The sequence below is a fragment of the Siniperca chuatsi genome, linkage group LG1, assembly GCF_020085105.1.
Source record: "Siniperca chuatsi isolate FFG_IHB_CAS linkage group LG1, ASM2008510v1, whole genome shotgun sequence".
NCBI classification, from domain to species: domain Eukaryota; kingdom Metazoa; phylum Chordata; class Actinopteri; order Centrarchiformes; family Sinipercidae; genus Siniperca; species Siniperca chuatsi.
In genome coordinates this window covers 10,371,720-10,397,127 of record NC_058042.1, presented here as the reverse complement: position 1 = coordinate 10,397,127, position 25,408 = coordinate 10,371,720, and the positions used below count along the sequence as shown (strand labels likewise).

Genomic DNA, 25,408 nt, shown 5'->3' with positions numbered 1-25,408 from the left:
CAGCGATGCACTCTTACAGGGAAGTTAAATAGTGTACACAAACCCATCGATCCTGCTGGCTGAAAAAGTGTCAGGTTAGAAACACTTCTATAAAAGGAACAAAACTGCACTACAAACTATCACAAAATGAATAGATTCTCTGTCCTAGTTTGGTTAATCTATTTCTTAAAATCTGTATAGAGGGATGAGTGAATCCCTCACCAAAGTTTAATAATTCTCATGCAAGTTTGTCCAGTTTCTCCACTGTGAGCAAGGAAAGTACTGTACATTTTATTAGCTTCTGTGTTCCCTGCACCAGAATCTCAGCTCTAAGTCCACTATAAATAGAATCACTTTAGTTTCATAATCAATGTAGGCTGTTACTGCAGCTGAGTTGGTGTTGCAATGTTACATTTTGTTAACATGCTGCAAGTTATTTTTTTTTCTAATTGATAGTGTCAGTTGTCACCACTTAATATCCAGCATATTTAGGATTCCACAAACACAAACTGACAGATGTATGATGGGTAAACAAAATGGGAATATGTTCCAGAAATCTGTTGACCACATTTCACAATAGAAACTTGATGTTTTTCATAAACCACTTCTCCAACTTTTTTCGTCCCATGCGTAGATTGTAGAACTAGAAGCTCAGTGTAATGAAGCCGATCAGGAGAAGCAGAAAAACGCCCAGCTGACTGTACGAGTGCAGGAGCTGGAGACAGAGCTACGTGACAAAGAGCAGGTGAGACGTCTGCATTACATTTGTCTTGAAACAACAGGTCCAGTGTTGAGAGCAGGGTTGTCGGTAAAACAATGCTTTTTTTGTAAGAAAGGAGGTATTTTACCTTAAGTTTTTGATTCACTCAGTCCTCTTCATCCTTTCTTCAAAGAAATCATTTTCAAGTAAAGACTCCCAGCCCTTCATCTCCAGTGTGTCTCTTCACTGTACACCAGCTCTTCGCCTCTTGTTCTTACTCAGTACCACTCCTCTGCCTCAGGAGGTGATTATACTTAACTCAGTAGGGAATGATATTGAAGTTTTGTTGTGGGATGTTGGGTTTTGTATGGATCGGTCTTGTTATTTTCACCTACCCTGCTAAACTCAACTACTGCCCACTGTTGATTTATTTTCTCTCAATTTTTTTTCTTACTTTCTGTGCTGCTTATTTTTTCAGTAATTTATTTGATATTTGTCCTGTCTTGGTACAGTTGAACTCCACTGTGAAAATATTCAGACTGGGGGGATGTAAATTCATCCTCTGACTTTGTCTGTAGTCAGAGCAGCAGGGAATTTAGGCACAAATACCATTAGTGGCATCGCCTTATGTCTACTGCATCAGTCATCCGTAATCCAAACTAGCTGACTGTCAGCTCAGCAGAGCCTAATGGTGCTGTTATGTCTAATGAGGATGAGCCCTGCGCGGCCACACAGTCTTTTGACCTTTGCTCATTGCTGCTTAAATGCTGTTTCTGTCTGCAGACAAATTATTAGGACTGAGTTGGGTTTTTTTTATACACTATAGTGACCGTGTCTCCCCATCAACGTCATGAAAGGGAGAAACAATCAGCCACGTGTAAAGCAGAGGAAAAGATGAACAAAACAAATTCAGCTACCATAAGAGTAAAAGAGTAGATACTTTAGTGTATATCTGTTTCAACAGCAAAATTACAGTATTTCAGTATTTTTTTCTGTTCACAGCGGCTTTTCATGTTTGTAGTGGATATCTGGTTCTTTTAGATTTTGATTTCTACGGTTTGATCCCCAAAAAAGTACGTTTTTGCAACAGGTTACAAACCTGGACACTGCAGCAAATCAAGCTTTACACTCTTTAAAATGTAGATGGTTGCAACTAATGTTTTTTTTTTTCTGTTATCAATTAGTCTGTCCATTAAGTTTTAAGTCTATTAAATAAAACAATAGGAAAAAAAGAGCGCAAAGGTGAGATCTTCATTAGGGCTTAACAATTATTTTCATTACTGGTTAATCTAATGAATATTTTCTTGATTCATTTGTTTTGTCAATAAAACACCAGAAAATCACATCACACATAATTTCCTAGAGCTCAAGGTGATGTCATCAAATGTCTTGTTTTTGTCCGACCAACAGTCCAGTTACTAAAAATGTACTATAATGCAACACCAGAAAAAGGAGGAAATTCTCACATTTGAGATCCTGGAACCATCAAATGTGTGGCATTTTTGCTTGAAAAAAAACCTTTATTTTATCGATATTATCGATATTTATCGATAATAGTTGCAGATTAATTTTGTCGATTGACTAATCGTTGAAGCTCTATTCTTCATATTGCTTATTTAGTCTGATCAACAAATCAGAACACAAAGATATTCAATTTACAATCACATTGAAAAATGAGAAATGTGTGCATCCACACATTTCAAAAGCAGGAACAAGCAAGTGTTTCATACTTATGTTTGATAAATGACTTAAAAGATTAATCGATCCTCATATGTTGATTAATTTTCTGTTTAATATCTAATCAATGAATCAACCATTCATTTAGTTAAATTTAACTGTGCTTAATACAGTGTTGCAAAATAACATTTATGACTATGCCACGTAAAGACCCTTTCAAATTCCCTGTGTGTCTGGAATATTCTAGTTTAGCACCTGGCACCCTGAATATTAATAGAACATATCATTATTTCCTTTGAGAGCGGTATATCTTACACAACAGGAAGGAAGTAGTTCAAAGAGCTGGAGCTGATTTTTAAACAATTGTAAGCAAAGAATCACGTCCTTTGGGGGCTTCAGCGTTTGCACAGTCCTGTGCATCAGCTACAATGCTCACTGACCGAAGGGCCTGCAGAAGGAAGTCTCATTGTTTGCAGAGCACAGATACAGTAGACAGCCCACAGAGGCTCATCTGCCGACTGACTCACCCCCTTCTAGAAATGCACATGCTCAACTCCCCCAATTTAAAAATGTGCCAGTTATTGGAAGTGCTTGAAGCGATAACGGATGCTATGAAACTGTATGTGGTGTGTTTGGCTTAACGCAGCAGAGGGATGAAGTTTTTGAGAGCGATAATAGATGTTTAGTTGAGAAGAAAACAAATAGGCAGAAAAACAGTCAAGGCTGCATCTTCAGTATTCATTCTAGTCTGTGATTGCTTTCTTTACCTTTTCCCCTTGCTTTTCATTACCTGCTTTGTATTGCTGCCATCTTTGTTATTTGTGTGCTGTCCTCTATGAATAAACAGTGACATCTTAAAAACATTGATGTAAATGCAGCCGGGTCACAGCTCTGTATAGAACTTTAATGCTGTTTTGGTACCACCTAAAACATGTCTGTAGTTCAGAGTATCAAAAACTGTCAGTTACTGAAAGCTGTCATCAGATAAAAGGAAGTGTCACTGCTCCTGGTCAAGAAATAGTCCGGCACATAACCCCTCGTAAAACCACAACGTGTCGGTTTTACACTTTGGGTTTTGTGCGGATTAAACAAATGAGATGCAACAAGTTAATACTGAGCTTCAGCGGTGCTGGTAGGTAGATTTTGTTATCTTTTGGAAAGAGCCATTTGATAAGTTTGGCTTCCTTTGTTAAATGATTCTTTAGAAAACAATAAAGAAAGAATCAACCTGATATGATTTGTTAGCTATTGATTAACTAGTTTCTGAATTTATTTTTCCCAGGAGCTGGAGAACCTGAGGAAGCAGGCAGAGATAATCCCTCAGCTCATGGCGGAGTGCGAGAGCATCACCGCAAAACTGCAGGTACGTTCAAAGACCTCCAAACCCCACATTTCTCTAAGGTGTGATTTACAGCAGAGTAGAAAAGCACGGCAGAGAGCTGTATAGACCTCGAGCTTACAGCACACGTGAAAACACGATGGCTGTCACAGCGAGGTAACACACAGGCTCTGAGGCGTAAGCAGTGCTTTCAGACGGAGGTTGAGAATGAGAGTTCCTATTTACCATTCTGCCTGAGAGCTGGTGGCAACATTCTTATCTCGTGTGTCACTAATGCACATTGTGGTTACTGTATCTATGAATAAAGGTCCATCCCCAGTGGATTATTGCTTCTTTGAAAATGTTTCCTCTTCCTCATCTCTGTTTCACAGAGATGCTACATCTCTGTCACAGCTTATTAGTTTCCTAGCAGTCGCAGATATGATCTGTTTTGCTGACTACAAAAACAGCTGAAGTTGTTTGAGAGCTCTGCCAAGAGCTTTAATGACCAAGTCTTATAACATTTCTGTAGGTGTGTGGGTTGTGTCTGGGAGGTTAAGTTGGGTGTGAGAATCTGCTGTTATAGATACAGATTCATGCCTGTCACCTCCTGTCTGCCTTGTAACAAAGAGCACCTGTTCTTCAAGGCTGATTCCTCATTGAGTAACATCAGACTCTCTGTAAAACCAGAAGTGCCAGGCTTTGTGAATGACTGTACACCCCGTGAGTGCCAAGTCTGACATGAGCTGCATTGATAGGGATGCTCCTCTCGCCCTGTTCTGCCTGAATCGGAGCAGGATTTTATCATCCAAGCTGTCATGCATGTGCTGCCTTTCAAGCCGGGCAGGAAGGAGAATAAAGCCAACAGTGGCATGCCTGGAGTTCTTGTGCTTCACAGAGCTCGACTGCCTGGTTTGTTTCTGCAACAGCTAGCTGGATGAATGACAGTGGCAACAGAACTGGCTGAAGCAGGAATTTATCTAACCAGCTATCCAAACTGAGGAGAAGCATTGACAATGGGATTTCTCAAATACCTCTGCCTATTCACGAAACCCAAAATGAAAACTCAGCCACTGTCCATTCAGATAAAAGTTGATGGGTAAAGTAAAACTGTTGAAAATGACTTTCCTGCTGCGGTTTTCCCCTGATATTAATGTGTTTTTTTTTCTGTGGTGTTTTTAAAAAACGAATCCACTTATTCTACCTCTGTGTTTGTGGTCATGGCTCCCCTCTATTTAAAGACGACACCCCACGTGGAGATCAAATTTCAGGAGTCAGCTGGAGGATACAGTCATGCAGGCGCAACACCCATTTAGCACTCCTATTTTAAACCCCTCCCTTCAATGGTATCTTCGGCATTAATGTGTCACTCATGTCGCCTGCTAGTCTGCAAGACTTGCTTCACTCTCCCACCTCACACAAAAATGTATGTTTCTTAAATGTAAAGCATTTAAGTGGCATTTACCTTGGTTTTCAGTCCTGATGATGTAAATAGGTTTTTTTTTTTTCTTATAGCATTTTGGCCCCAGGACTGCAAATGAATTCTTTTCTTCTTCTTTAAAAAAATAAAAAAATTGTACCTGCATATTTTGAAGTGAAACGCTGAAAGGCCAGTTCAATTGCGTTTATTTCATTTTTGACAGTAGCTGTAAGAAGCTCTGTCTTTGGTTTGGCATCTCTGGTAAGAGACAAAGACAAAAGAACATACCTACATGAAATGCTCTGACATCTCTCTTAAGAAATTAATTGGATTTCCCTGTATCAACCATTTGCTGTTACATAACTATTCCTTATATCCATCCACAGGCTGCAGAGACGAAGAACAACGAACTGGAGGGGAGGATAGGGAGTCTTCAGATGGACATCAGCGACAGTCTACAAAAGCAGGGCAATATGAAGGGCGAGCTGAAGAAGTTCATGGATATTCTGGATGGAAAGATAGATGAGCTGCATGAGTTCAGGCAGGGGCTCTCCAAGCTAGGTGTTGATAACTGAGAAAAGTGTCACTGAGTTGAAAGGTTCAGAGGTCAGGTACGAAGGATTCACTACATGTCTTCAGGGCAGAAACTATGTGGCACCTACTCCCCCAAGGTGATGTCCACTCAGAAACTATCAGCTTTGGCTTCTAATAAACACTACCATGTGAGAAAGAGATGTTAATGGAGAGGGAGAGAGAGACTGGCAGGAGGAAGGCCAGCATGCTCCACCAAATGGCTCCATTTTGTACGCTGGCATTCTGAAACTAAATCAAGAGTCACACTTTGAGCTTACTTATCCGTTTCTGTGGGGGGCAACGGCTTTAAAAAGCTGGTGGTGGGTTCTTAGATTCTGTCCATCTGTCTTTTTTCTGAAAGCTGCGGCAATTCTTCGCAGGCAGTCTGAACTTAGAGTAGAAGAGGGGACTTAAAAGGGCTGAAATGAATAACACACAAAGACAATGCTGTTCAGCATCACTCAAGTAATAATTTGTGTTAATTCTTGCAGCCCCCTCAGAGAATTAGAGATGAAATCTTTCTACAGGCTGTCCTTGCTGTTGCCTCTCGTCTATCTCAGGTGTGTTATAGAAGACAGTTTGTACTCATTAGATTATATGCACATATATGACAAACGGCCGTGACACAAAGTGCCTCCAGGTGAGTCTAAATCCACCTGGCAAGGAGAACTGGCCAAGTGATGACCATCACCATAATAATAACTTGATTTTTGTGAGAAAACTTGATGAAAAACAAACATCCTCACTAATAAAATGAGATCAAAAGAAAATGCTGGCAGGTGAGCCCATCCCGAGGATGTTAATGGATGTCTGTGTGGTGACAAACTCAAAGAACAAAACAGGTGTTAGCACAAAAACTACTCTGAGAAGGGACTGCAGCAAGAATTAATAAACTCTCTCGTGGGAGTTTTCAGTAAACAGACCTTTTGATTATATTTGCATAAAGAAGGAAAACTCCCTCGTCTCAGGAGCTTTCCCTCTGAAACATCCAAAAATGATAATAGACCTCCATTTTGCCATGAGTGTAGTGTTCAAAGGACTTTGTGTGTGCAATAGTATTGTTGTCCATTTGTAGAACAAAGACTTATGTCTCCAAGGCTGTTGATCTTCCTACACACTAGTTTTTGTTAGGGTGGTGGTTATATTTGGGTGAGGGGACTTGGTGCTGCTCGATGGGTGAATAATGTGAAAGTGTACTTCACTGAAAACATTTAGATGGCATGGGCCTTTTCACTACAACCCTGTCAGATTCTTGGTTTTTGTTTTACATATTTATTTATTTTGGTGCCTCTCTGCAATTAGTGTTTCTAGAACATACCTTCTAAATCAACCTTAACCCTAATGTCTCTCTAAATGTACAATAATATATAAAATATACCAAATTGTCAGGATTCAGAGGTTTTGTTTGCAGGATGGTGTCACTGCTGCTTTTGGGAAGTCTATCTTGAAACATGGTACATTTGAAATCAAAGGCACATGTTGTAGTGGCATATTTACTGGGTGATATTATGTTATAAGTCTATATTTTTTCATCACTGTTTTGATCTTGTCATAAGATTGAGATATCTATGAAGGGACGTTTTGCTTCTCTCTGTTTAGCCCTACTGTTCATAAGTCACCTGAACCTGGATAACACAACATATGATCCTTCCTTTTGAATCAATGCCTCCTGTGCACTTTTGTGACTCCTGTTCAATATTGTACAATAGAACTGACAATTGTTAAAATTTAGTTTAATTACAACGCTGACTTAGTGTCTTTTTTTTAAATTTCAAGTAGTGCCACATTTTGGCAAGAGCTCCACAGAGAGGGGTGGTTTCCCTAATCCCCATTTAGTCGCACATCGGTATTGTAGGTTCTGTATAGAAAATGAACTACTGTTAAAGCTTACAAATATGCTGACATTGTGAACGTCTTGAGGCGTTTTTCCTGGATGAGAAGCTCAGAGGAGGAGGAGGTGGAATGAACCTACAGCACTAAAGCTGCATCCCGTCAAGGCTCGAGTACAGCAGCTCTGCCACCGCACGTCTTTTTCTCTGATGTTGATTTACATAGCACTAAATATAGCTGTAATCCTAACAGAGACACACAAAGCAAAAAGTGGGATTTTAATCACATTCAGTGACACGTATCAATTTCTCTGAGATCAGGACAAATAAAGCAAACAGATGAGCTTGTTTGAGGGATGGAAAAACCCTTAAAGTCCAAACATCCTCTCAGTGCTGAGGAAATAACTGCAGGGGTGGATCAGAGGACATGTTGCCTTGGCAACTTAATCCCACTCGCTCTGTTTTTTGTAAATAACTATGTCTAACAATAATTTACAATGAGAAATATAGATCCAGCGCAACCTTCCAACAATTAATTTTTTAATTACCTGAGAGTCGCTTGTTTTTCTCAGCCAATGAGACTCATGGATGTTGATTTCCTTGAGAGCTGGTTGGCACAGGGAAATTAATCAATATGCAGAATAAGCATCAGTATAGTGCTGAAATTATTAACCAATCAAGTCCGTAACTATTATTTTCAAACTAATTAATAAATTTTTTCAATTAATCACTTAATTGTTTAGTCTATAAAATGTTTGGAAAAAAATTTAAAATGCCCATCATGAAAAAAGTCCCCCGAGCCTAATGTGTATTAAAATGGCTTCTTTTGTCAAACCAACAGCACAGAATCCAATAGATGTTTAATTTACAATGACATAAAACAGAGAAAAGCAGCACATTTTCACAACCGAAAAGCTGGAGCCACAGAAAATTTGACATTTCTGCTGAATAAAAACAACTTTTCTGTTTCCAGTTCTTCAATCTGAGAAGCTTCTCTCCACTGTAAACCGAATGCTACAGATGAAACACACACAAAAAAAACATGTTAAAAAATTAACTATTTTGATGATTTAATTAATCATTTTCAGTCACTTTTCAAGCAAAAAAATGCCAAACATTTTCTGTTTCCGGGCTCTCAGATGTGAAGATGTCTTATATGATAGAAAACTAAATGTCTTATGGTTTTTTAGCAAAAAAAAGCAATGTGAAGACATCACTTTGGGCTATGGGAAATTGTGATCAGCATTTTGCACTATTTTATGACATTTTATGGACAAAACAATCTTAACTTAATCGATAATAAAAAGCACTAGTTGCAGCCCTAGTGAATACCTTTTGGGGATTGATTTAAATGTTTGGACAAAACAAAAAAATAATGTTACTGTAGGCTCTGGCTATTGTCACTTTTAGGACTCCATCAGTTGGTCCACCACTTTGCTCCAGACTTCAATATCTCAACAACTATTGGTTGGATTGCCATGAAAATTTTGTGCTGACATTCGTCCCCAGGGAATGAATCCTAATGATGTTAGCGATCCCCTGACTTTTCCTCTAGTGCGAGCAGCAGGTTAGAATCTTCTAATTTCTCCTGTCCTTTTAGTTAATCTAAGTATTTTTTGCCTTTTATTAGATAGTGTGTCTTGTTTGGCTCTTGTTTGGACAAAACAAATGTTACTAATAACTGTGTGCTTGTCACTTTTTTGACTTTTAATAGACTAAATCATGAATGAATTAGACTATGAAAAATTAGTGAAATGTTAATAATTAAGATAATCCATACTTGTTGCCTTATATCAATTATCGATCACACTCAAATCGATACATTAGCAGCGATGCAGCATTTCTCTCTCTCTCCTCTCTGCTGTTCATCGCTGTGTCTTTAACTCTCTCAGCAAGGCTCATTGTGTGACTGGTGATGAGTGGGCGAGTTGGTGAAACATCATTAAGAGACTATGCCGCTCTGTACGAGAGAGAGAGAGAGAGACATGGCACTGCAGGCCACTACCACTGAGACTTCCTGTTGCCATAGTAACAGGCTGCGGAATTTCATGTTGACGCTCGATCGGCAGGTCTGTCCCGCCATGTGTGTCTTTCCCAAGGTGCATGACCCGTCTTCCACCTGAATGATAGCAATAAATTACACACGCAGACACACACACACACACAAACGCAGAGTGATGGCGGCCCTGCAAACAAGATGTTCAAGAGCAGCCATAACTACCTCTGCTAGCGGCTGCTCTCTAAGTACACAGAGCTGAATAAACCCAATCACAGCTGGCTGGGGATGTCTGAGCTGTCACTGCAGGAGAGATATGTGAGAGCGACGGCTGCCAGGATGGATATTACAACATGACTCATTATCATGTGGGCTACAAATCCGCCAAAGCACACTCACCGGAGTTCGCCGTCACTGATTGATAAGACACCTCTTTAGATGATGTGACTCATTTAAAGAACGGGGGTTTCATTACGGCCCAGGTACAGCTAACCTGTGGAGACCCAGGAACAGCATGAGCAAAGAAAAGATCTCAGACCAACAGAATTAAAAAGAAATCGGCAACAATTCATGTTTATGATCTAACGTGTCTTCTTTTATTATTAAAACAGTACACGTGTGCTTCAGCCTCACCCATCACCAGCTCATCTTTAACACACTGGAATAAGTTTTCATATCTTTGCAGAAAAGTTTTAAAACAAAGTGCAGCAATTAATAATTTCTTCTGCCAACCATTTAATGCTCTTTGCCATACAGTATTGTATTTTTTGTACATAATACATTATAGCCTTGCCTTTTTAAGAGGTTCAGGTAAGTCAAGTGCTCTGTTTCACAGGTTCAAAAGGTCATAAGTACAAAGTTTTCCCCAAACATCAACGATAACCCACCTGTCAGCAAGCTTTTCTGGGGATTAAACCATGATTAGAGACAGAGCTGTGTACATTATTGTGTAATTCCGTAATTAAAAGGAAGTATTGGTTATAAAAAAAAATTAATAATAATCTAGCATTCTTTATTTGTCACTTTGTTTGTTATGGCATCATAAAGGAAGACGTAACAGATCATGTATAAATGAAGCCTAACACATTCACACATTTCTGACACAAAAAGAAAAACAGAGGACAGTGCATCAAACAACCTGGAACACAAACAATGATGTGTAGACTTTCGACATGTAGGCATGTAAATAATTAACACTGCTGCACCTCAGGACATAACTCTTCCTTAAGTAATAAAATGCAAAAACTACAAAACTCACTTTGCTGTAGCCCTTGGTGGGGTAAAGTCAAGTTAAAAAAATGTTTTAATTACATTCAAAATAATAGAAGTCGACGAGTTTAAACTCAGTAATGTGGGAAAATTAGTACTTGTGACAGTGGAGTTGTGTAGTGTAGTCGTCTCTGCCTGCAGCACAGGCTTCCCCTGCTGTGTGACAGTCTCACAAAAGGCCTTCAGATGCCGAGTTGGGAGAAATCATTTACTCACTGTACTACAGTACTACTGCTTGGCTTTTCTTCTTAATGAGTGTTGAAGCACAACTTTCGCTCATTTTGGGATTTCTGCAAACCAACTGCTTTAGAGGAGTCTAAATCCTGATTCGAGCAGTTTTGGATGTATTACAACATCAAAGGTATTTGAAAAGCCAAATATGATTACCGTTTGACAGCTTCAACAAAGTGCAATGTTTAAGTCAGAAGAGGTGTAATCCCATTCATGTCAAACAAGAAGCATTTCGGTGAAAACTTGGCAGCAAAGTAGATTGTAGCTCAGACCCGTGGAGAATACAGAGCAGGGGTAATTTAAGATAACAGCTTCATCAGTGTGTGTGTGTGTGTGTGTGTGTGTGTGTGCACTCTCAGCTGTCCCAGTCTGTACTCTGTGTCTCGTCGTCTCTGTCTTCCTCGTCAGAGTCGGCTGCTACCTTCTTCATCCTCATCATGGCAGCTTTGATGCTGCGCTCCAGCTCATTGTCTCCACTGTTCGGGACTTCTGCACGTCCAGCAACCATCTACAGCACGACGAGAGTCAATTTAATACCAGTTTTCATTCAGCTTCCATATTACATCCTGCTATTAAAATTGTCTTTGGTGGAACAATCAATAGACCTTTTCTCACGGCAGCCATTTTGACTTGTCACCTAAATGGATTACAGCCATTATTCATGTTATTACTTATACCTGTGACACTTGTTAGTGCCTTCATGAGATGATGACATCTGAGTGCAGTTTGGGCTATGTACCACCACAAACTCTTTGTGATCAAATGTAATAAAATTAAAAGCTTTGGGTCTCATCCAACATCCACAGAGTGTGTGTGTGTGTTTTTATAGGTGTTTTTCACAAAGCCATGGTTAATGTTATTAGTAACACCTGTGCTTTTCCAACTATGACAAGTCAAACTGTCTGTTGTGAAAAAGGTATACCTGATTCTATACATACACTGTCCCAGAAAAGAAAACTAGTTTAAAAATGTTTTTTTTTTTAGCAGATAATGTTTTCAGTTATGAACATGCAATAAAAAACAATTAAAAACAAATGCAACATATCTAAATGAAACATTATACAAATCAAAACAATATACAGTGTATACACAGAGAAGGACTTCAGCTGATTATACTGGACAAATAAAATTTCTAACATATGTTATTCAGTTCAGCTACTTTTAAGATGGCAATGAATTTAGTATAAATGACTGAAAGGCCCTGTGGACATTTGCCTCATTTTTCAAACTGAATTTGCATTCAGTTATTCCCATTTACCCCTAAAAACCATCAATGTCATGAGTTATGAGATGTCATACTTATTTCATGCATTCACATAAACCATGGGTAGTAAAATCTAACTCTTCTCCTATACTAAGAATAAGGCTGGTGAACATTTATATTTTTGTTGTCGTCAACAAATAGCATGAAAAGACCAAAACATAAATAAATAGTGCATTTTTGGGGACTATTTTCCGATGTGGATTAATACACATTTGGTATATGTGGGCATATGTGGGATTGACTCAAAATGAACTACAGTGGTCATGTTCATGGTAATGTCATCCTGTGCAGCAGTGTGGCTTATTGATGTGATTTTAATAGTTTTTGGACAACAATGAAAGACGGAATGGCTACACAGACAATACTTGTTTGTAGGATCAATTCATTATTGGTTTTGGGCTTTTCATACTGGATTTTTGAGGCCTATACTGATATCGATTTTTGGGAGTTTTTAAAAAATCAGGTTAAGAAATATAAGCTGATAGTATTCTGTTTTTTAAATAAACACATAAACAACAATCTTGATACAGATCCCTTAAATTAGTTTTTTTTTAAAAGAATTTTACAGTTAAAAAAATGAACCTGTCAGTGCTCTCGTGGGACAAACTATGTGATGGTGACACTGTAAATTACCCAGTTTGGCATTTCTGTAATGCAATTTCTTGTTACTTATTAGCTGACATTACAACACATCTGCAACAAGCTAATATCAGTCAACATATTGGCCTGGCCGATTTATTAGTCGAGCTCTAGACTTTGGCATGTTCTCTATTCTTGTAGAGCATCTCACCTTCTTCAGGATGACTCCCTGTCGGATGGCAGACATCAGACTGCTCCTCGGGTCCCCAGCAGGGGGCGCTGTCCTGGGAGCGGGGACCTTTCGCAGCTGAATCTGTCCACGCTGCAACGAGGCCAACACTTCATCCATTGTTCCTACAGGAATAAAAGGAAAACAGACACTGTGAACTTACTTCCAATGCAGATAAGAAGCTGCGCTGGAAATAAAGAATGCATTGTTGGTCATTTTGCAGTTGTCTGTTTTCATTTCAGTGCTGATGAAGCATCTAAACATTTTTTACAACAAAGCAGACTGCACAGAGCTGTTTCATGTTGTCACTGGTGCACATTTTCAAAACATTTTTAAAAACAGCTTCCTCTTGAGTGACTCAGAAAGCTCAGAAAAATGAAGCTGTGTTGGACGCGACTGTTTCCCCGGAGCTGAGAGTGCATCAGCAGGACCACAACTGAGGTAAAATGCCTCCTCTGGCCTCATGGGGGAAGTTGGGAATTTAGGATAGAACACCATGTACAGGCACGCAAACACACACACACACACTCCAAGCACTTTTCTCTGAAACAAACCAACACGACCTCCCCTGCAGTCAGACAAATTCACACATCAAATTCCATCTGTATTGTATTTTTTTCCAATAAATGGACATAAATCCAACATTTTGATGTCCATTTATTACAGACACATAAAACAGCAGAATTATACTGCATGTATTTCACTCTCACCTATATTTTGTTTGAGCATGTTCTTGGCTGGAAAAGGAGGGTCCTCTTTTTCACTGAGAGGCATTGGTGTGTCCTCGGAGGAAGGCGAAGCTTGGACAGGTGGAGGCGTTATGGCAGGGGGAGGGGGTGGGGGAAGAGGTGGTGGTGGTGGGGGAGGAGGTGCAGTAGGGCAGGTTGTTGTTGGAGGTGGTGGTGCAGAGTAGATTTGGACAGGGATGTCTTTAGGCTGCAGTTTCTTGGGTGTTTTATTTCGTCTGGGTCCAGGACGGACAGAGGAGGGTCCTTCAGAGTTGGGAGAGGGGCCGAGGCTGATGATGGACAGCGGCTGGGAGGGACACGGGACTTCTGAAGGAGAAATCCTGGACTGAGGAGTCTTCAGGATGTACTGGCCCTGTCGCTTCTTGAACAAGATGGAAGAAGAGGGGGAAAAATGGTTTGAGATATAAGAAGATTATCTTGTCTAATGTTCTGAGACAGACAGCAAAGACACAAGACAACGCCCACACAGCAGTCTGATGTTTTTTGTTTTGAATAGGTCTCACAGTGACTTGAGATTAAACTGAAGTGACAGAGGGAATGTGCTCAAAACACACACACACACACACACACACACACACACACACACACATCTAAAACCACGATGCCTACACAAAGAGAAAATAAATCCTCCTAATCTGCTTGAGTTGGACGATCTTTTAAAACTCAAAAAACAAAACCGAAAAAATCCATAAAATTGACTGGTTGACAGTCTCACCACAAAGGCCGCTCAGTAGCTGTTCTGGACTGGGTTGCACCAGCTATTTGTAAATCCATCACTAAATTTATTTGTAAAGTCATTTCTAAGTTTGTAGCAGCTTGTTTCAATCTAGTGATTTATTAATTCAGGCTGCACCATTACAACTCAAGCGATGTCTTGGATAGTAAATTCTTTGTAATGTGTATATTGGTTGCTAGGAAGCATCTGTAGCGCTGTCCAATCAAAAGCAATTAACTGTGTAAAGAGCAAGTCATTGTAGCATCACGAGCTGTAACATTACTTCCTACAAGACTAAGAGTCTACAGCCACGCAAGCGAGTCTGTACTTCGGCACAGCGGTGCTTTGAGCTAAATGGAGGACAAACAATTATTATAGTAATAGTTTATATTAAACTTAACTGTTTAAATGTAGTTGACTTCAGAGTTAATGGTATTCATACAGAACACTTTCATTATAATTAGGCTAAGTTTATATTTACGAACAGTTGGTGCAGCCTGCTCCTGGAGCTTTCAATCGAATCACACTGTTTTCCTTAGAAGCTCATGATTCCTTGATTTTCTACAAACTAGAGCCAAACTAATATAGCCGAGGGCCAATATCAGCTTATTAGCGGTATGTTAGTATTAGGAAAAGGAAACATAAGAAAGCACTTAGGTGGTTTAGAGACAGTGTCAACATTATATAGCATTTTCAGCAGACTCCACTGTTTACAACACTGCAACACAAAAGTTGGCAGAGATGCGGATTCAAGCAGAGCAGATGGAAATGTGGAGTCTGTTAATATTACAATACATTATTGTTCAACTGTAAAGCATTCTGCCACCAGAACATATTTGTCACAAGTCTTTCACATCTAAATTTGAGGGATCTCTGCTAAAAAGTGTTTAATATCAATATTTATTAATCTATTAATAACAAATAGCTCATACACCAAACCAAAACAATTCTGTTCCCAAACAAAGGACCAAAATTTACTCCCTTATTTTTTCACTGTCCTGTCTTGTGCAGCTCTGGTCCTCTATGCACCATTAAGACAGCTCACTAGTACAGCACAGGTCATCAGACCTTCCTCTGACGTGGGGGTTGAGAAGTTAATAAGTGAATTTTAATATTGAGGTGAACTACTGAATTAAGAGGGTATGAACAGTAGAGAAGCTGCCGGGGAAGGCGGAGCAGAGACAATGAGAGAGCCTGACCTCCCTGAAGGATCGTAATCTGCTCAGAGTCTTCTCTCGCTCCTCGTCCACCCACTGTCGTCTCCTCTGCTCCTCCTCTTTCCTCTTCTCTCGTTTCTGCAGACAACAGAGGGAGACATTGAGGAGGTATTAGAGAGAAAGAATTGGATCCAGTTTCATTTGCGGCTTCTGCCAGTACACGAGCATCTCTGTTGGTTGCCGTGGTGACGTACCAGGTGGACCTGATGATGTTGGTTGAAGAGTATGGAGCTCTGCTTGGCTGGCAGCTGCTTCTGCTCGTGGGCCTCCATGCACTGATCCTAAAAGCACACACAAACATTAATACATTTTTCCCCCAACAATACACAATTGTAGATTAACATGTACACACCATAATCAGAAATGAGCGGGTGCTTGGGCAGATATGTCTTTCAAAGTTCAGAAAATGAAACTGATAATGAGGGGCAAATAACACCTCAGTTAGTTCTCTTTTTTACTGCATTGTTAAATATTCATGCATGCGATTCTTGTTCCCTGTAGTTTATTGTAGGTGATTCGTGGGAGCCACTAACGAGGGGATTCTTTCCACTTTGTTCTGAGCAATAAAATGCTTTTTAATCAGAGTATGCAGCCAGCAATAGGACAACATGCCAACTGCACCAACTGTGCTTAAATTACTCTGTCAGCTAAAAATAAAACAATATAGTAAAACTATTTTAAAAACTCAGCAATTGGGGTAGTGAAGGAGATAGTGAGAAAAATGGCACCATCTTCTTTCAGTTACATTTCCAACTATTTCCAATCTAATATTCACAGATCAATACGTTTGCCCTTGAAAAGGGCCAAAATGCCACTAAAAATTATTTTTAATGCAGCAGAGAATGTCTCCTGAAAATAAATGACACCTTTTTGTTGCGGAGATAAGCTCGCCGGGCACAGATGTTGCCTCTCTTGGTTTCCAAGGTCTGTAGGCGTCTTTTGAGCTGACTGACAGCCGGAGAGTCTGCTTGTTGAATACAGGTGTGGACCATGCTCTGCAGCTCCTCTGGATCTTCACACACATCATAGTACACCACCTCCTCCTTCAGTTCTAAAACACAAATGCAGTCTAATCACTAAAACTCCCCGTTACCTGATCAAAAGGAGCTCTTTCAACTCATACAAGTTCAATTCTTAAATCATCACTTGTGCTTACATTCGGTATTCAACAGAGATGACATGATGCTCGCAATGTCTCAACGATATAAACACATACTATGTACTACTACTATGTATGTAAACTATGTAAATCTTTATACACTCATGTGCCAGACAAACAAGCCAAGGAGGTGCAGCATCACAACAATCAAAGTTCACACAAAGCAGAGCAGAGTGTGTCCCGGGTTTCAGCCTGATGTCAACCATAGATGTCATGCAGGTTACACTGTACGTGCACTTCAGAAATTGAATTATTTCCTTCTGAAACGAGGAACAACAACAGGAAAACTAGTTTCCTTTATCAGGATAAGGGGTAAAGAGAAACCCGATTAACACAGGTAGATTTCTGCATGAAAAAAACACTTCCTGGGCCACTTAGCTGGATTTTAAAACGGCTTTTGGATGACGAAGACCCAGGTTAGGGAAAGTATTGTTCAAGCAATATGTTCGGTGTTAAGGGAGAAATTTCATTACTGACCAGCTGCATATAAACTGGAGGTTTTGGAGCAAACTGACTATTGCAGCTCATGTAAATGCATTATTTAATTTCTTGTCTTAATGCTTTATCAAATTAATGTATGTTTTTTGTGCATATACACTATGTTTACATGCATACAAGAAACCAGGTGCTCTGCATTTTATCCTGTGTCAGTTGTGAGTAAGAAAGAGTCTCTGTGACAAGAAGTAGATTTCTAATAAACTAATTCATATATTCCAATAAGGGCATTAGAAAAGTCCTTGCCTACTGACGAGTATTTTATTTACAGTACAAACTTTGAACTCTTTTGAAAGGCTCCATAAACTCAGCAGCCTCCTTTGATTTGCAACATCTCATATTTTTCTCAGTCCTTTTTTATTTTATCTTTACTGAACAGCAACTGGTAGAGGACACCTTCCTTCTTTTAAGTTGGGAAAATAAGTGTGGAAGCAGCAAAGGTAAGTACACACAGAGTCAAAGTCACCACAGACACAGACAAGCAGACACACAGCATGTACATACACACCACTTGGAAGCAAACACCCAAAGTCCCCGGAGGAGCAATTAGGGAAATATTTACATGAACAAAATATTTCCCCAAAGTAAATCCTGTGCACAACACACTGAGTGACCAGAAAAACAGAAACCCCATGTACATCGTAATGTAATCGAATACAACAGTCCTGTAATAAATATGTTAAACATTGTGTAACATGTAATGTTTAATTATAACTGTGTCAGAACTCAGAAGGACGTTGATGCAACTGTATGGTATGTGTAGTGTAGTGTAGCATTATCCTGTAAGGTGTGTTTTATTTTTAATGGAGTCAATTTGGCAAAATGTGCTTAAAAACAGGGCTCAAGTTGTGGCTTAGTAGACCTGACCCTTTAGGTAAGTTGGTATTTATTGCAGGGCATTTACACTGCAAAGCATTACCTTGTTCAAGTGTTTAAATGTTTCCGTTCATTCGCTGTATTAGTGCATTAATTTCAATACAGTGTTCAGGCCAAGATGGCAATTTGTGTAAGGACCTTTAGATTCCAATTAGAGCTTCACGGCTGCCTCACAGTGTGAGCCTTCTCTCTCTGCTTCGTTATTTTGTACTTCTGGTACTGATTTCTAAAAAAAGAAGTGATTTGAAATACAGCGTCCTTCATACATCTTTAAATGAATGTAGCTTGAGTGTTTTAAGGTGGACTGTACAAGGACATCACTGTCTTTCACAGTGATTCAATTTTGCTCAAAAAGGTGGTATGCTTAGAACCTCTTCTTCCTCCATAAATCAGAAGTAGCCCACACATCTACCTTTAATCTGCCGTCGCAGGGTGTCTATCTGAGCCACCAGCAGCTGCTCCTCATTCTTCAGGATTTCAAACTTGGTGTCGTACAGTTCTATTTGGGTTTCATAGAACTGCAGCTCCAGCTGGTCCACTGTGTCCTGCTGCTGGCCGTCCTCAGACGCAGACCTAGAATCAGTTCTGTGGCTCTTGACTCTGCCAGACAGGTTGCCCAACTGCACCGCAACAACAGAAAAATGTGGTGTCAGGCCCATTAAAGGATCATACTTGTGGCTTTGCATATTAGAGCCTAATAAGTACATAATGTGCAAACTTATTGCTGACCATCTTGTAAAGCATACCAAGTGTTAAGATTGGTGCAGCTGCTGGTTTCTATTATTTTATTTAACTTGCAGAGACTTGCAGCTTGGTACACTAATCTCACAAAAAGATGGTGAGGCAGTTGCAAGGAGTATATTTAAAAAAAATGTATTTTTTGTGTTCAAAGACACCTTGAATGAACTACACTGTAGTGTAGACAGCTGTCAAACTGAAACCTATTTAATAAGAATAACCTCCACACTATCCTTTTCATGACATCTACAGTATGTTTCTAATTGTTTGCCTTCTGGGTTTGATTAATTTTTGTGACACAATTGCTTGTGAATGCAGTGCTTTTTGACAGCTGACTCAAATTCTGGATGTGGGAGTGTCCTTGAACATGAGTTTTCAAAGTAGTCTCTGCTTTCAACTACATTAGCGGGTGAAAAAAAAAATCTGACATAAAAATAAAGCTCAGTGTCTGTCTCAAGTCAGTTTTAATCTCTTGAAGTTGATTTTCATACTGTGATGAAATGAGCTGAAACCAACAGCTACCTGCAAGACAGGACAGTAATGTTAAGTATGCTTGATATGTAGCTGACACATTTAAGCACATGTATGTCCTTAAACACTTTTAATTATGTGAACTATAAATACACACACTACCACTTGACAGCTGTACAGAGTAAAATTGATTTTAGATAACATACAGCTCATTCCAAATATACTGTAAACACACACACACACTAAATGTAAAGGCGTCGTGTTGTGACACCTGCAGGCACAACGGCGCACTCAAGAGAGCCACAGAGTTATGTTGCTACCAGAGCAAGATTTTGCGTAGGTGTAGCTTACTGATCTCATTATAAACACTCACACACAACTGTCTCTGTAAAGGCTCATGTTGATTTCACAGTGGTAGACACTGCCAGCATCCTGAAACCTGATTTTTTTAAAGAGCTTAATCGGATGAATAATGCAGCCACATGAAGGTGAAGGTGCTGAAGGTGTTCTCTTCCAAAAAGCTCAAATGCACAGCACGACACCCTAAAGCAGCAAGTAATTCACTGCAGTTTCCCCAAAATACTGTGATCCTGACATTAGAAATATACCCTGTACTCACATATATACATATAGCTGTCACGTTTGATCGTGTATATAAACACAGACGCACTCACGTATTTATGAATGCAGGTTTTGGGGGTGTATCGAGGGGATTCTCTGTGTTTTTAGAGAGCCTTTATAAATAGATCAAAGGACTTTAGCAGTCAGAGATTCACATCAGACTGGAATACCAAGTGAAAGATACACTAGAGCAAGTACGTGTTACATCTCGACAGACTCACAACCACTACAAAAGCAGTGTCGGCCTTGGCACTGGAAATAAAGATATGAATGACAACTAAACCCTTACAACTGGGTCAGAGTCCAATATACCATTATGGAATGTGCTGACTGATTACAGAACCCCTAGAAAAGATGTAGTTTATGTTAATCAAAAAACCGTAAGACACACACCCTTCTTCTGATGCCGTCTTTCTTGCGGTTGAGGCACATCTCTTTAGTTCTCATATGCTGCAGGGTTTCTTTGGCCAATAGGAAGCGTAGTTTTTCCAGTCTGGGAGCTGCAGACGCCCATGCAGCAGCTCCAAAACGACACTTATCTTCCTCTATCTGCTTTAACATACCTGAACATGCACAGAAGGGTCCATTATGCCTGCATCACACACAGCACATATACTGTATATATATTAACATGGGTACAAAACAAAAGTAACAAAAGTAAAACACCAATGGATACTTTTACTAATCAATTTGAGGTGTTCAAAGAATTTCAGAGGTCATAAAATACTGTTCTGTGAATGTTGGAATTTACTTTTCGTCATATCTACATTCCCTAACCTGCCTCTTGCACAAACCAGCAGCATACAACAGGCATACATGTATTACTTTAAATAAATGGTGGATTTACAGGCACATAAATATAGCTACAATTGCCAGCCATATAGATTGTGGAACGAGTGTATCCATACGTTTGCTTTTGGATGTTGTTTTCCTTCAGATTAAGGTGGAAATCCACAAAATGACCACATGACAGATGGCTGCCATACAAAGTAAAATTCTTATCCAATTTTTCCTCCTTCCAACAACACTTTAAAAAGCTTACTTTGAGCATGAAGTTTATCCCACAGCGCAATTATCTGTTATATTATTAATTTTTCTTCATGTAATTATTTAAAGTGGTCCTTAAACCTTCTACTTCCTTTTAGATTAATATGACAATGTGTATTTTGTGTGGACTTCTGATTATGTGAATATTAGATAACATAAATCATAAATATGTTGTTTGTCTGCAGTTGCCATGGAACTTGTGACTCTGCGGCACTTAATTTCCTGTGCACTGACGAATGACACATGAAAGTTATTAATTAATTCATCCATACACAAATAACAGAAATAAACACTTATACCAGCCAGAGCCTTTGAAGTCTGTGCAAAGTAGTTGACAGTGATGTCCTGGATTGAGGCGACTGCGTCTTCTGCTTTCGTTCTCCACTCCTCCGCCTCCTTCTCCAGAGCTGCAATTCTCTTAGGACCCAAGTCCTCAAACTCCAAAGACTTCTGCAGAGAAGCATGGTAAGCAAAACAGTGGACAACTTTACACTCAGTGATTTAATGCAGACTTATGACAGATACTTAACCCACATACATATAAATTCAGCTTTTAGTCAAAGCTAGTTTAGTGAGAAAATAAAATTCGACCTTACATTTTGCTTGAATGACACATAAAAATACTGAATTCTGTTAATCACTCCACCACCATGTGAGTATAGGTATGAGTGTCTAGACCATGATGGAGAGTTGGAAAAATGAAACAGGCCAGTCCTTCCATTAGTGCTGTATGAAGCTCAGCAGTTACAAATCAAATGGCTAAGACTGAAAGGGACCCTGCAGTGATCACTGAAGGAAATATAGTATATATAAACATTGCATTTCACTATGTTGGCAGTGGTGGCCTAAAGGTTAGAGAAGCGAGCTTGTGACTGTGAAAGTGAAAAGCAGCACTTGCCCCTCCCTCAAGGTCATTAACCCCAACCCCAGCTGCTCAGTGGCCAGCAGATCAAACTGTGGTTGTACTCAGTGAAACTCCCTGAATAAATAAAGGTGCAAAAAACAAAACAAAGACAACCTGCATGCAGACCTTTGCTTTGATTTGAGAACCTTCCCCAAAACTCCCTCTGCATTTTTGTTAAACATAAAAATTCCTGATGAGGATATTTTCAATATTTAGATACCAAAACAAATTGCAAACTATATCATCTGTATATAATCATTTACCACATCCTAAAAAAGTCCACAGCTGCTAAATATATGTCTGTATTTACCAGGATCTCCATCTTGTAGAGGCAGGCCAGCTCTCTCATGTCCCTGAAAGGCTGGAGCAGATACTGGAAGAAGGTGGTGGCCACAGTCACCAGGTCCTGGTAGGCCTTGTCCTCTTCCTCGTAGATGCTGAGAAGCGCAACCATTCGGTCTGCACTGGCATGACTCTGCAGCAGCTGTAAATATGGAGGACATAAACACCATTACCTTTGTTTATTCTGAGCCCACAGCCTAGTCTTTGCTCTGTGTGACTTCTCATATCTCAGATGAATTGGAAAAACATCTCAAATCTCTGCAGGGAACTGTTTTTTGTAGCAAATCTGAGCACACAGATATAACAGTCGAATACAACTTTCATAACCAGGAGGGCTGAAGGTTGACTGGTGAAGCCAAAGGTTAACAAACCATTTCATATCAAGGGTTTCAGTGATGACACCTTTAGACCTTTTAGACTTTGTTTGCACCCAGGTCAGCTTGATCAATAACTGAAATGCTGTTAGGTATAGGGGGGATTGGGGTAAGTTGATGTAGGTAAGAATGGACATGAATAAAATAATGGGTTAAGAAAAAAAAAGTGACTTTTTCTATGTCATGTGATTTCATCATATCTAAATCGAAATAATACACAAAGCTGTACAATATGATTCCCTGCCCTCTTTATGTATTTGAGGGGGACAATATAATGTTTAGTTGTAAGATATAATGCAAATTAAATACAATAACGTCTCAAAAATTTGAGTTAAACCTACTCTCTGACACAGTCTCAACAAAACATCATATCATTTTCATAAAGGTGGCATTCACTGCCTCACTATTGTATTGGATTGCATTAAATGCTATTAATGCTGTGTACGCTGACTGCATTTTTTCCCGGTGTCTCATATCTCTGGGCTTTAAATGTGGAGTTATATGCTGTCATTATACTGTAAGGCATCTCTCACCATGTTTTTTACATATGTAACAAGCAAATGGAGGGTCAAGTTACATTTCTGTGTTCAAATCACTTTAACTGAAATGCATGTCAAAGGGCAGGCAGAACTCACTGGCTGAAAAACAACATCAGCGCTGGTGGTGTTGCAACATCTAGCGCTTTAATTGTAATACACAAACGGCAAAGGTTTGCTGTGTCATGGTAGGCCCGCCCTTTAGACTTGTAACACCACTGTGTGGTGCTAGTTTTGCAGAGTAACATTCAAATCAGAGAAACATACAGAGCTTACAGAGGTTTCCCAAGCTTCACTATATCCTCAATCCTTTTTCTTTTATTCAAGTGAAACATTCCTTCTGAAAATATTTGACTAGCTTGTCCTCATCTATTTTTGAGTGCATCAAAGATAACTTCTAAGACCTCTTCTGTGGGTTTTGGATACGGTAGAGGCCTAGAAAAAAACACAAACGAGCCAAAAAAGAACACAAGTCTATTTATATTCAATGAGCAAAACAAAACATCAGCATAAGCTTTGGTTTCATGACATTTTCAGTGCTCTATGTACAGTATGTGTCGTAAATACACAGATAAAACTATTGCAGTCTAATACAACAGCCCTGCAATTCATCTTAACTTCATAAAGGTTACAATGTTCAGGTTTTTTTGTATAAACTGTTGAAGTCTATCCTTACTGGTATAAATTAAGTAAACATGTTAATATTGTATTGCATTATACTGAGAGGTGTCTCTAATATTTAGTCTATCCTCATTGATATATGGGATTGACAAAATATTAGAAACAGTCTCGGTATCAGCACCACAAACTAAAGCCTGCAAAATGGCAATAAAGTTGAATCAACACAAAAACTGAACTGTATAATGTTTATGTTGGTAGGATTTATTGCAGGGTTGTTGTATTAGACTGCATTGGTTTTAGTTAGGTGTATCTGATAACTGAGTGTATAATGGTACCCATGGCACTGATGTGAGCACCTGTGGCTCATTTGATCCCACAGCTGTCACACCACTCACCTGTCGCAGGTGACCCTTGGCCCTTGACATCTCGTCCTGCATGGTCTTCCTTTTGAACTCCTGTAGATTTTCAAAGTACTCCTCAACATCCCGCTCATCCTGGGAGAACAATGTGTCGAGAACAATTTTTCGTCCGCAGATGTCAATGGCTGTGCTGAAATATTTTTCGAGTTTCCTACACGGTGTATCAAAATCCCTCTCATCGTCGTCTTCGGGTCCTGACCTCCGATTCAGGAAGAGCAAGTCCCAAATGTTGCCGTCTTCGAACTCCGCCAAATCCGGGAAGCAGGCTCCCAAGATGTCTGCCACACATGTAAACTGCTGATGGATATGTTTCAAATCGTTCACGGAGAAGAGTCCAGCCCAGCTTATCTGATGGTCGCCGACGGCCACTTCGGCTTTGCGTTTCTGCCGTTGTAACGTCCGGTTGTGGCAGGTGACAGCGAACTTACACTCGATGACATTCCACTGTACGATGAAGCCCAGCTTAAATGACTCAGTTTCTTCAAATATGTTACTTTTAACGGCCACCCAGCCCTCCAGACTGTCTAACCGCTCACACTCTACGTTATTCATCTTAAAAAGAGATGTTTCACTTTGGCCTCCAAAAAGCTGCTGGCTCTGTTTACAACGTCCGCCATTTGCGTGACGTAAGCTACCTTCACGCACCTCTGAAATATTCGGAACTTTCGCAAAAACCGAACATTAACGGTTTCACAGTGACAAGTGATACAGCTACCGTTATAAGACATCATTATCACAGTCACTGAATATAAATGTTGAGAGGTGACAATGCAAGCCTTGTAGTTTTGTGCACAGTATTTAGCTAAGCCATTAAGTATAACACCACTTATTTTAGTGATGGCATGCAATTTCTCCTCAGTTATCTTCCTTAAAGTGTACAACAGCTCAGTGTTGCTTGGTTTCTACGTCAAAGCAACAGTCACGAAAAAGTGCCAGCCTCTAATTTAGATCACCGAGGTACTGAAAGAGCAGACGAGGTCATAATTCAGATATTTTTGATTAAAAGCGTTTGAAAGAACTCATGTGGGAATTTACGAGGAGTCCTGAAGGCGGCACAATG

At 39.6% G+C, this 25,408-nt stretch overlaps 2 protein-coding genes across 3 annotated transcripts in view; one reads left to right on the top strand and one right to left on the bottom strand.

Moving 5' to 3' along the window:
- The window catches only part of homer2 (homer scaffold protein 2), a 34,748-nt gene extending 27,338 nt beyond the window's left edge, over positions 1-7,410 (top strand). For both annotated transcript variants that reach the window (XM_044203924.1, XM_044203913.1), the window contains exons 7-9: positions 614-724; positions 3,639-3,719; positions 5,481-7,410. In XM_044203924.1, coding sequence (XP_044059859.1) covers positions 614-724; positions 3,639-3,719; positions 5,481-5,669 — 381 coding nt within the window. In that variant the 3' untranslated portion in view covers positions 5,670-7,410. The remainder of the gene's footprint in view (positions 1-613; positions 725-3,638; positions 3,720-5,480) is intronic.
- Positions 7,411-10,059: 2,649 nt separating this feature from the next.
- Positions 10,060-24,992, bottom strand: LOC122879581 (WASP homolog-associated protein with actin, membranes and microtubules). The gene is made up of 11 exons (XM_044203863.1): positions 24,325-24,992; positions 22,367-22,540; positions 21,452-21,602; positions 20,499-20,668; positions 18,688-18,895; positions 16,612-16,796; positions 15,940-16,026; positions 15,728-15,823; positions 13,775-14,174; positions 13,047-13,189; positions 10,060-11,500 (listed from the first exon to the last, which is right to left on the bottom strand). The coding sequence occupies exons 1-11, from the start codon at positions 24,898-24,900 to the stop codon at positions 11,348-11,350; spliced, it is 2,343 nt and encodes a 780-aa protein (XP_044059798.1). The 5' UTR covers positions 24,901-24,992; the 3' UTR covers positions 10,060-11,347.
- Between the last annotated feature and the right edge of the window lie 416 nt (positions 24,993-25,408).

Coding starts and splice junctions, on each gene's coding strand:
- LOC122879581 (XM_044203863.1), bottom strand. CDS start 24,900: ATGAATAACGTAGAGTGTGAGCGGTTAGACAGTCTGGAGGGCTGGGTG. Junction 22,541..24,324: donor CCAAGGGTCACCTGCGACAG/GTGAGTGGTGTG, acceptor CCATATTTACAG/CTGCTGCAGAGTCATGCCAG. Junction 13,190..13,774: donor CATGCTCAAACAAAATATAG/GTGAGAGTGAAA, acceptor TTATTCCTGTAG/GAACAATGGATGAAGTGTTG.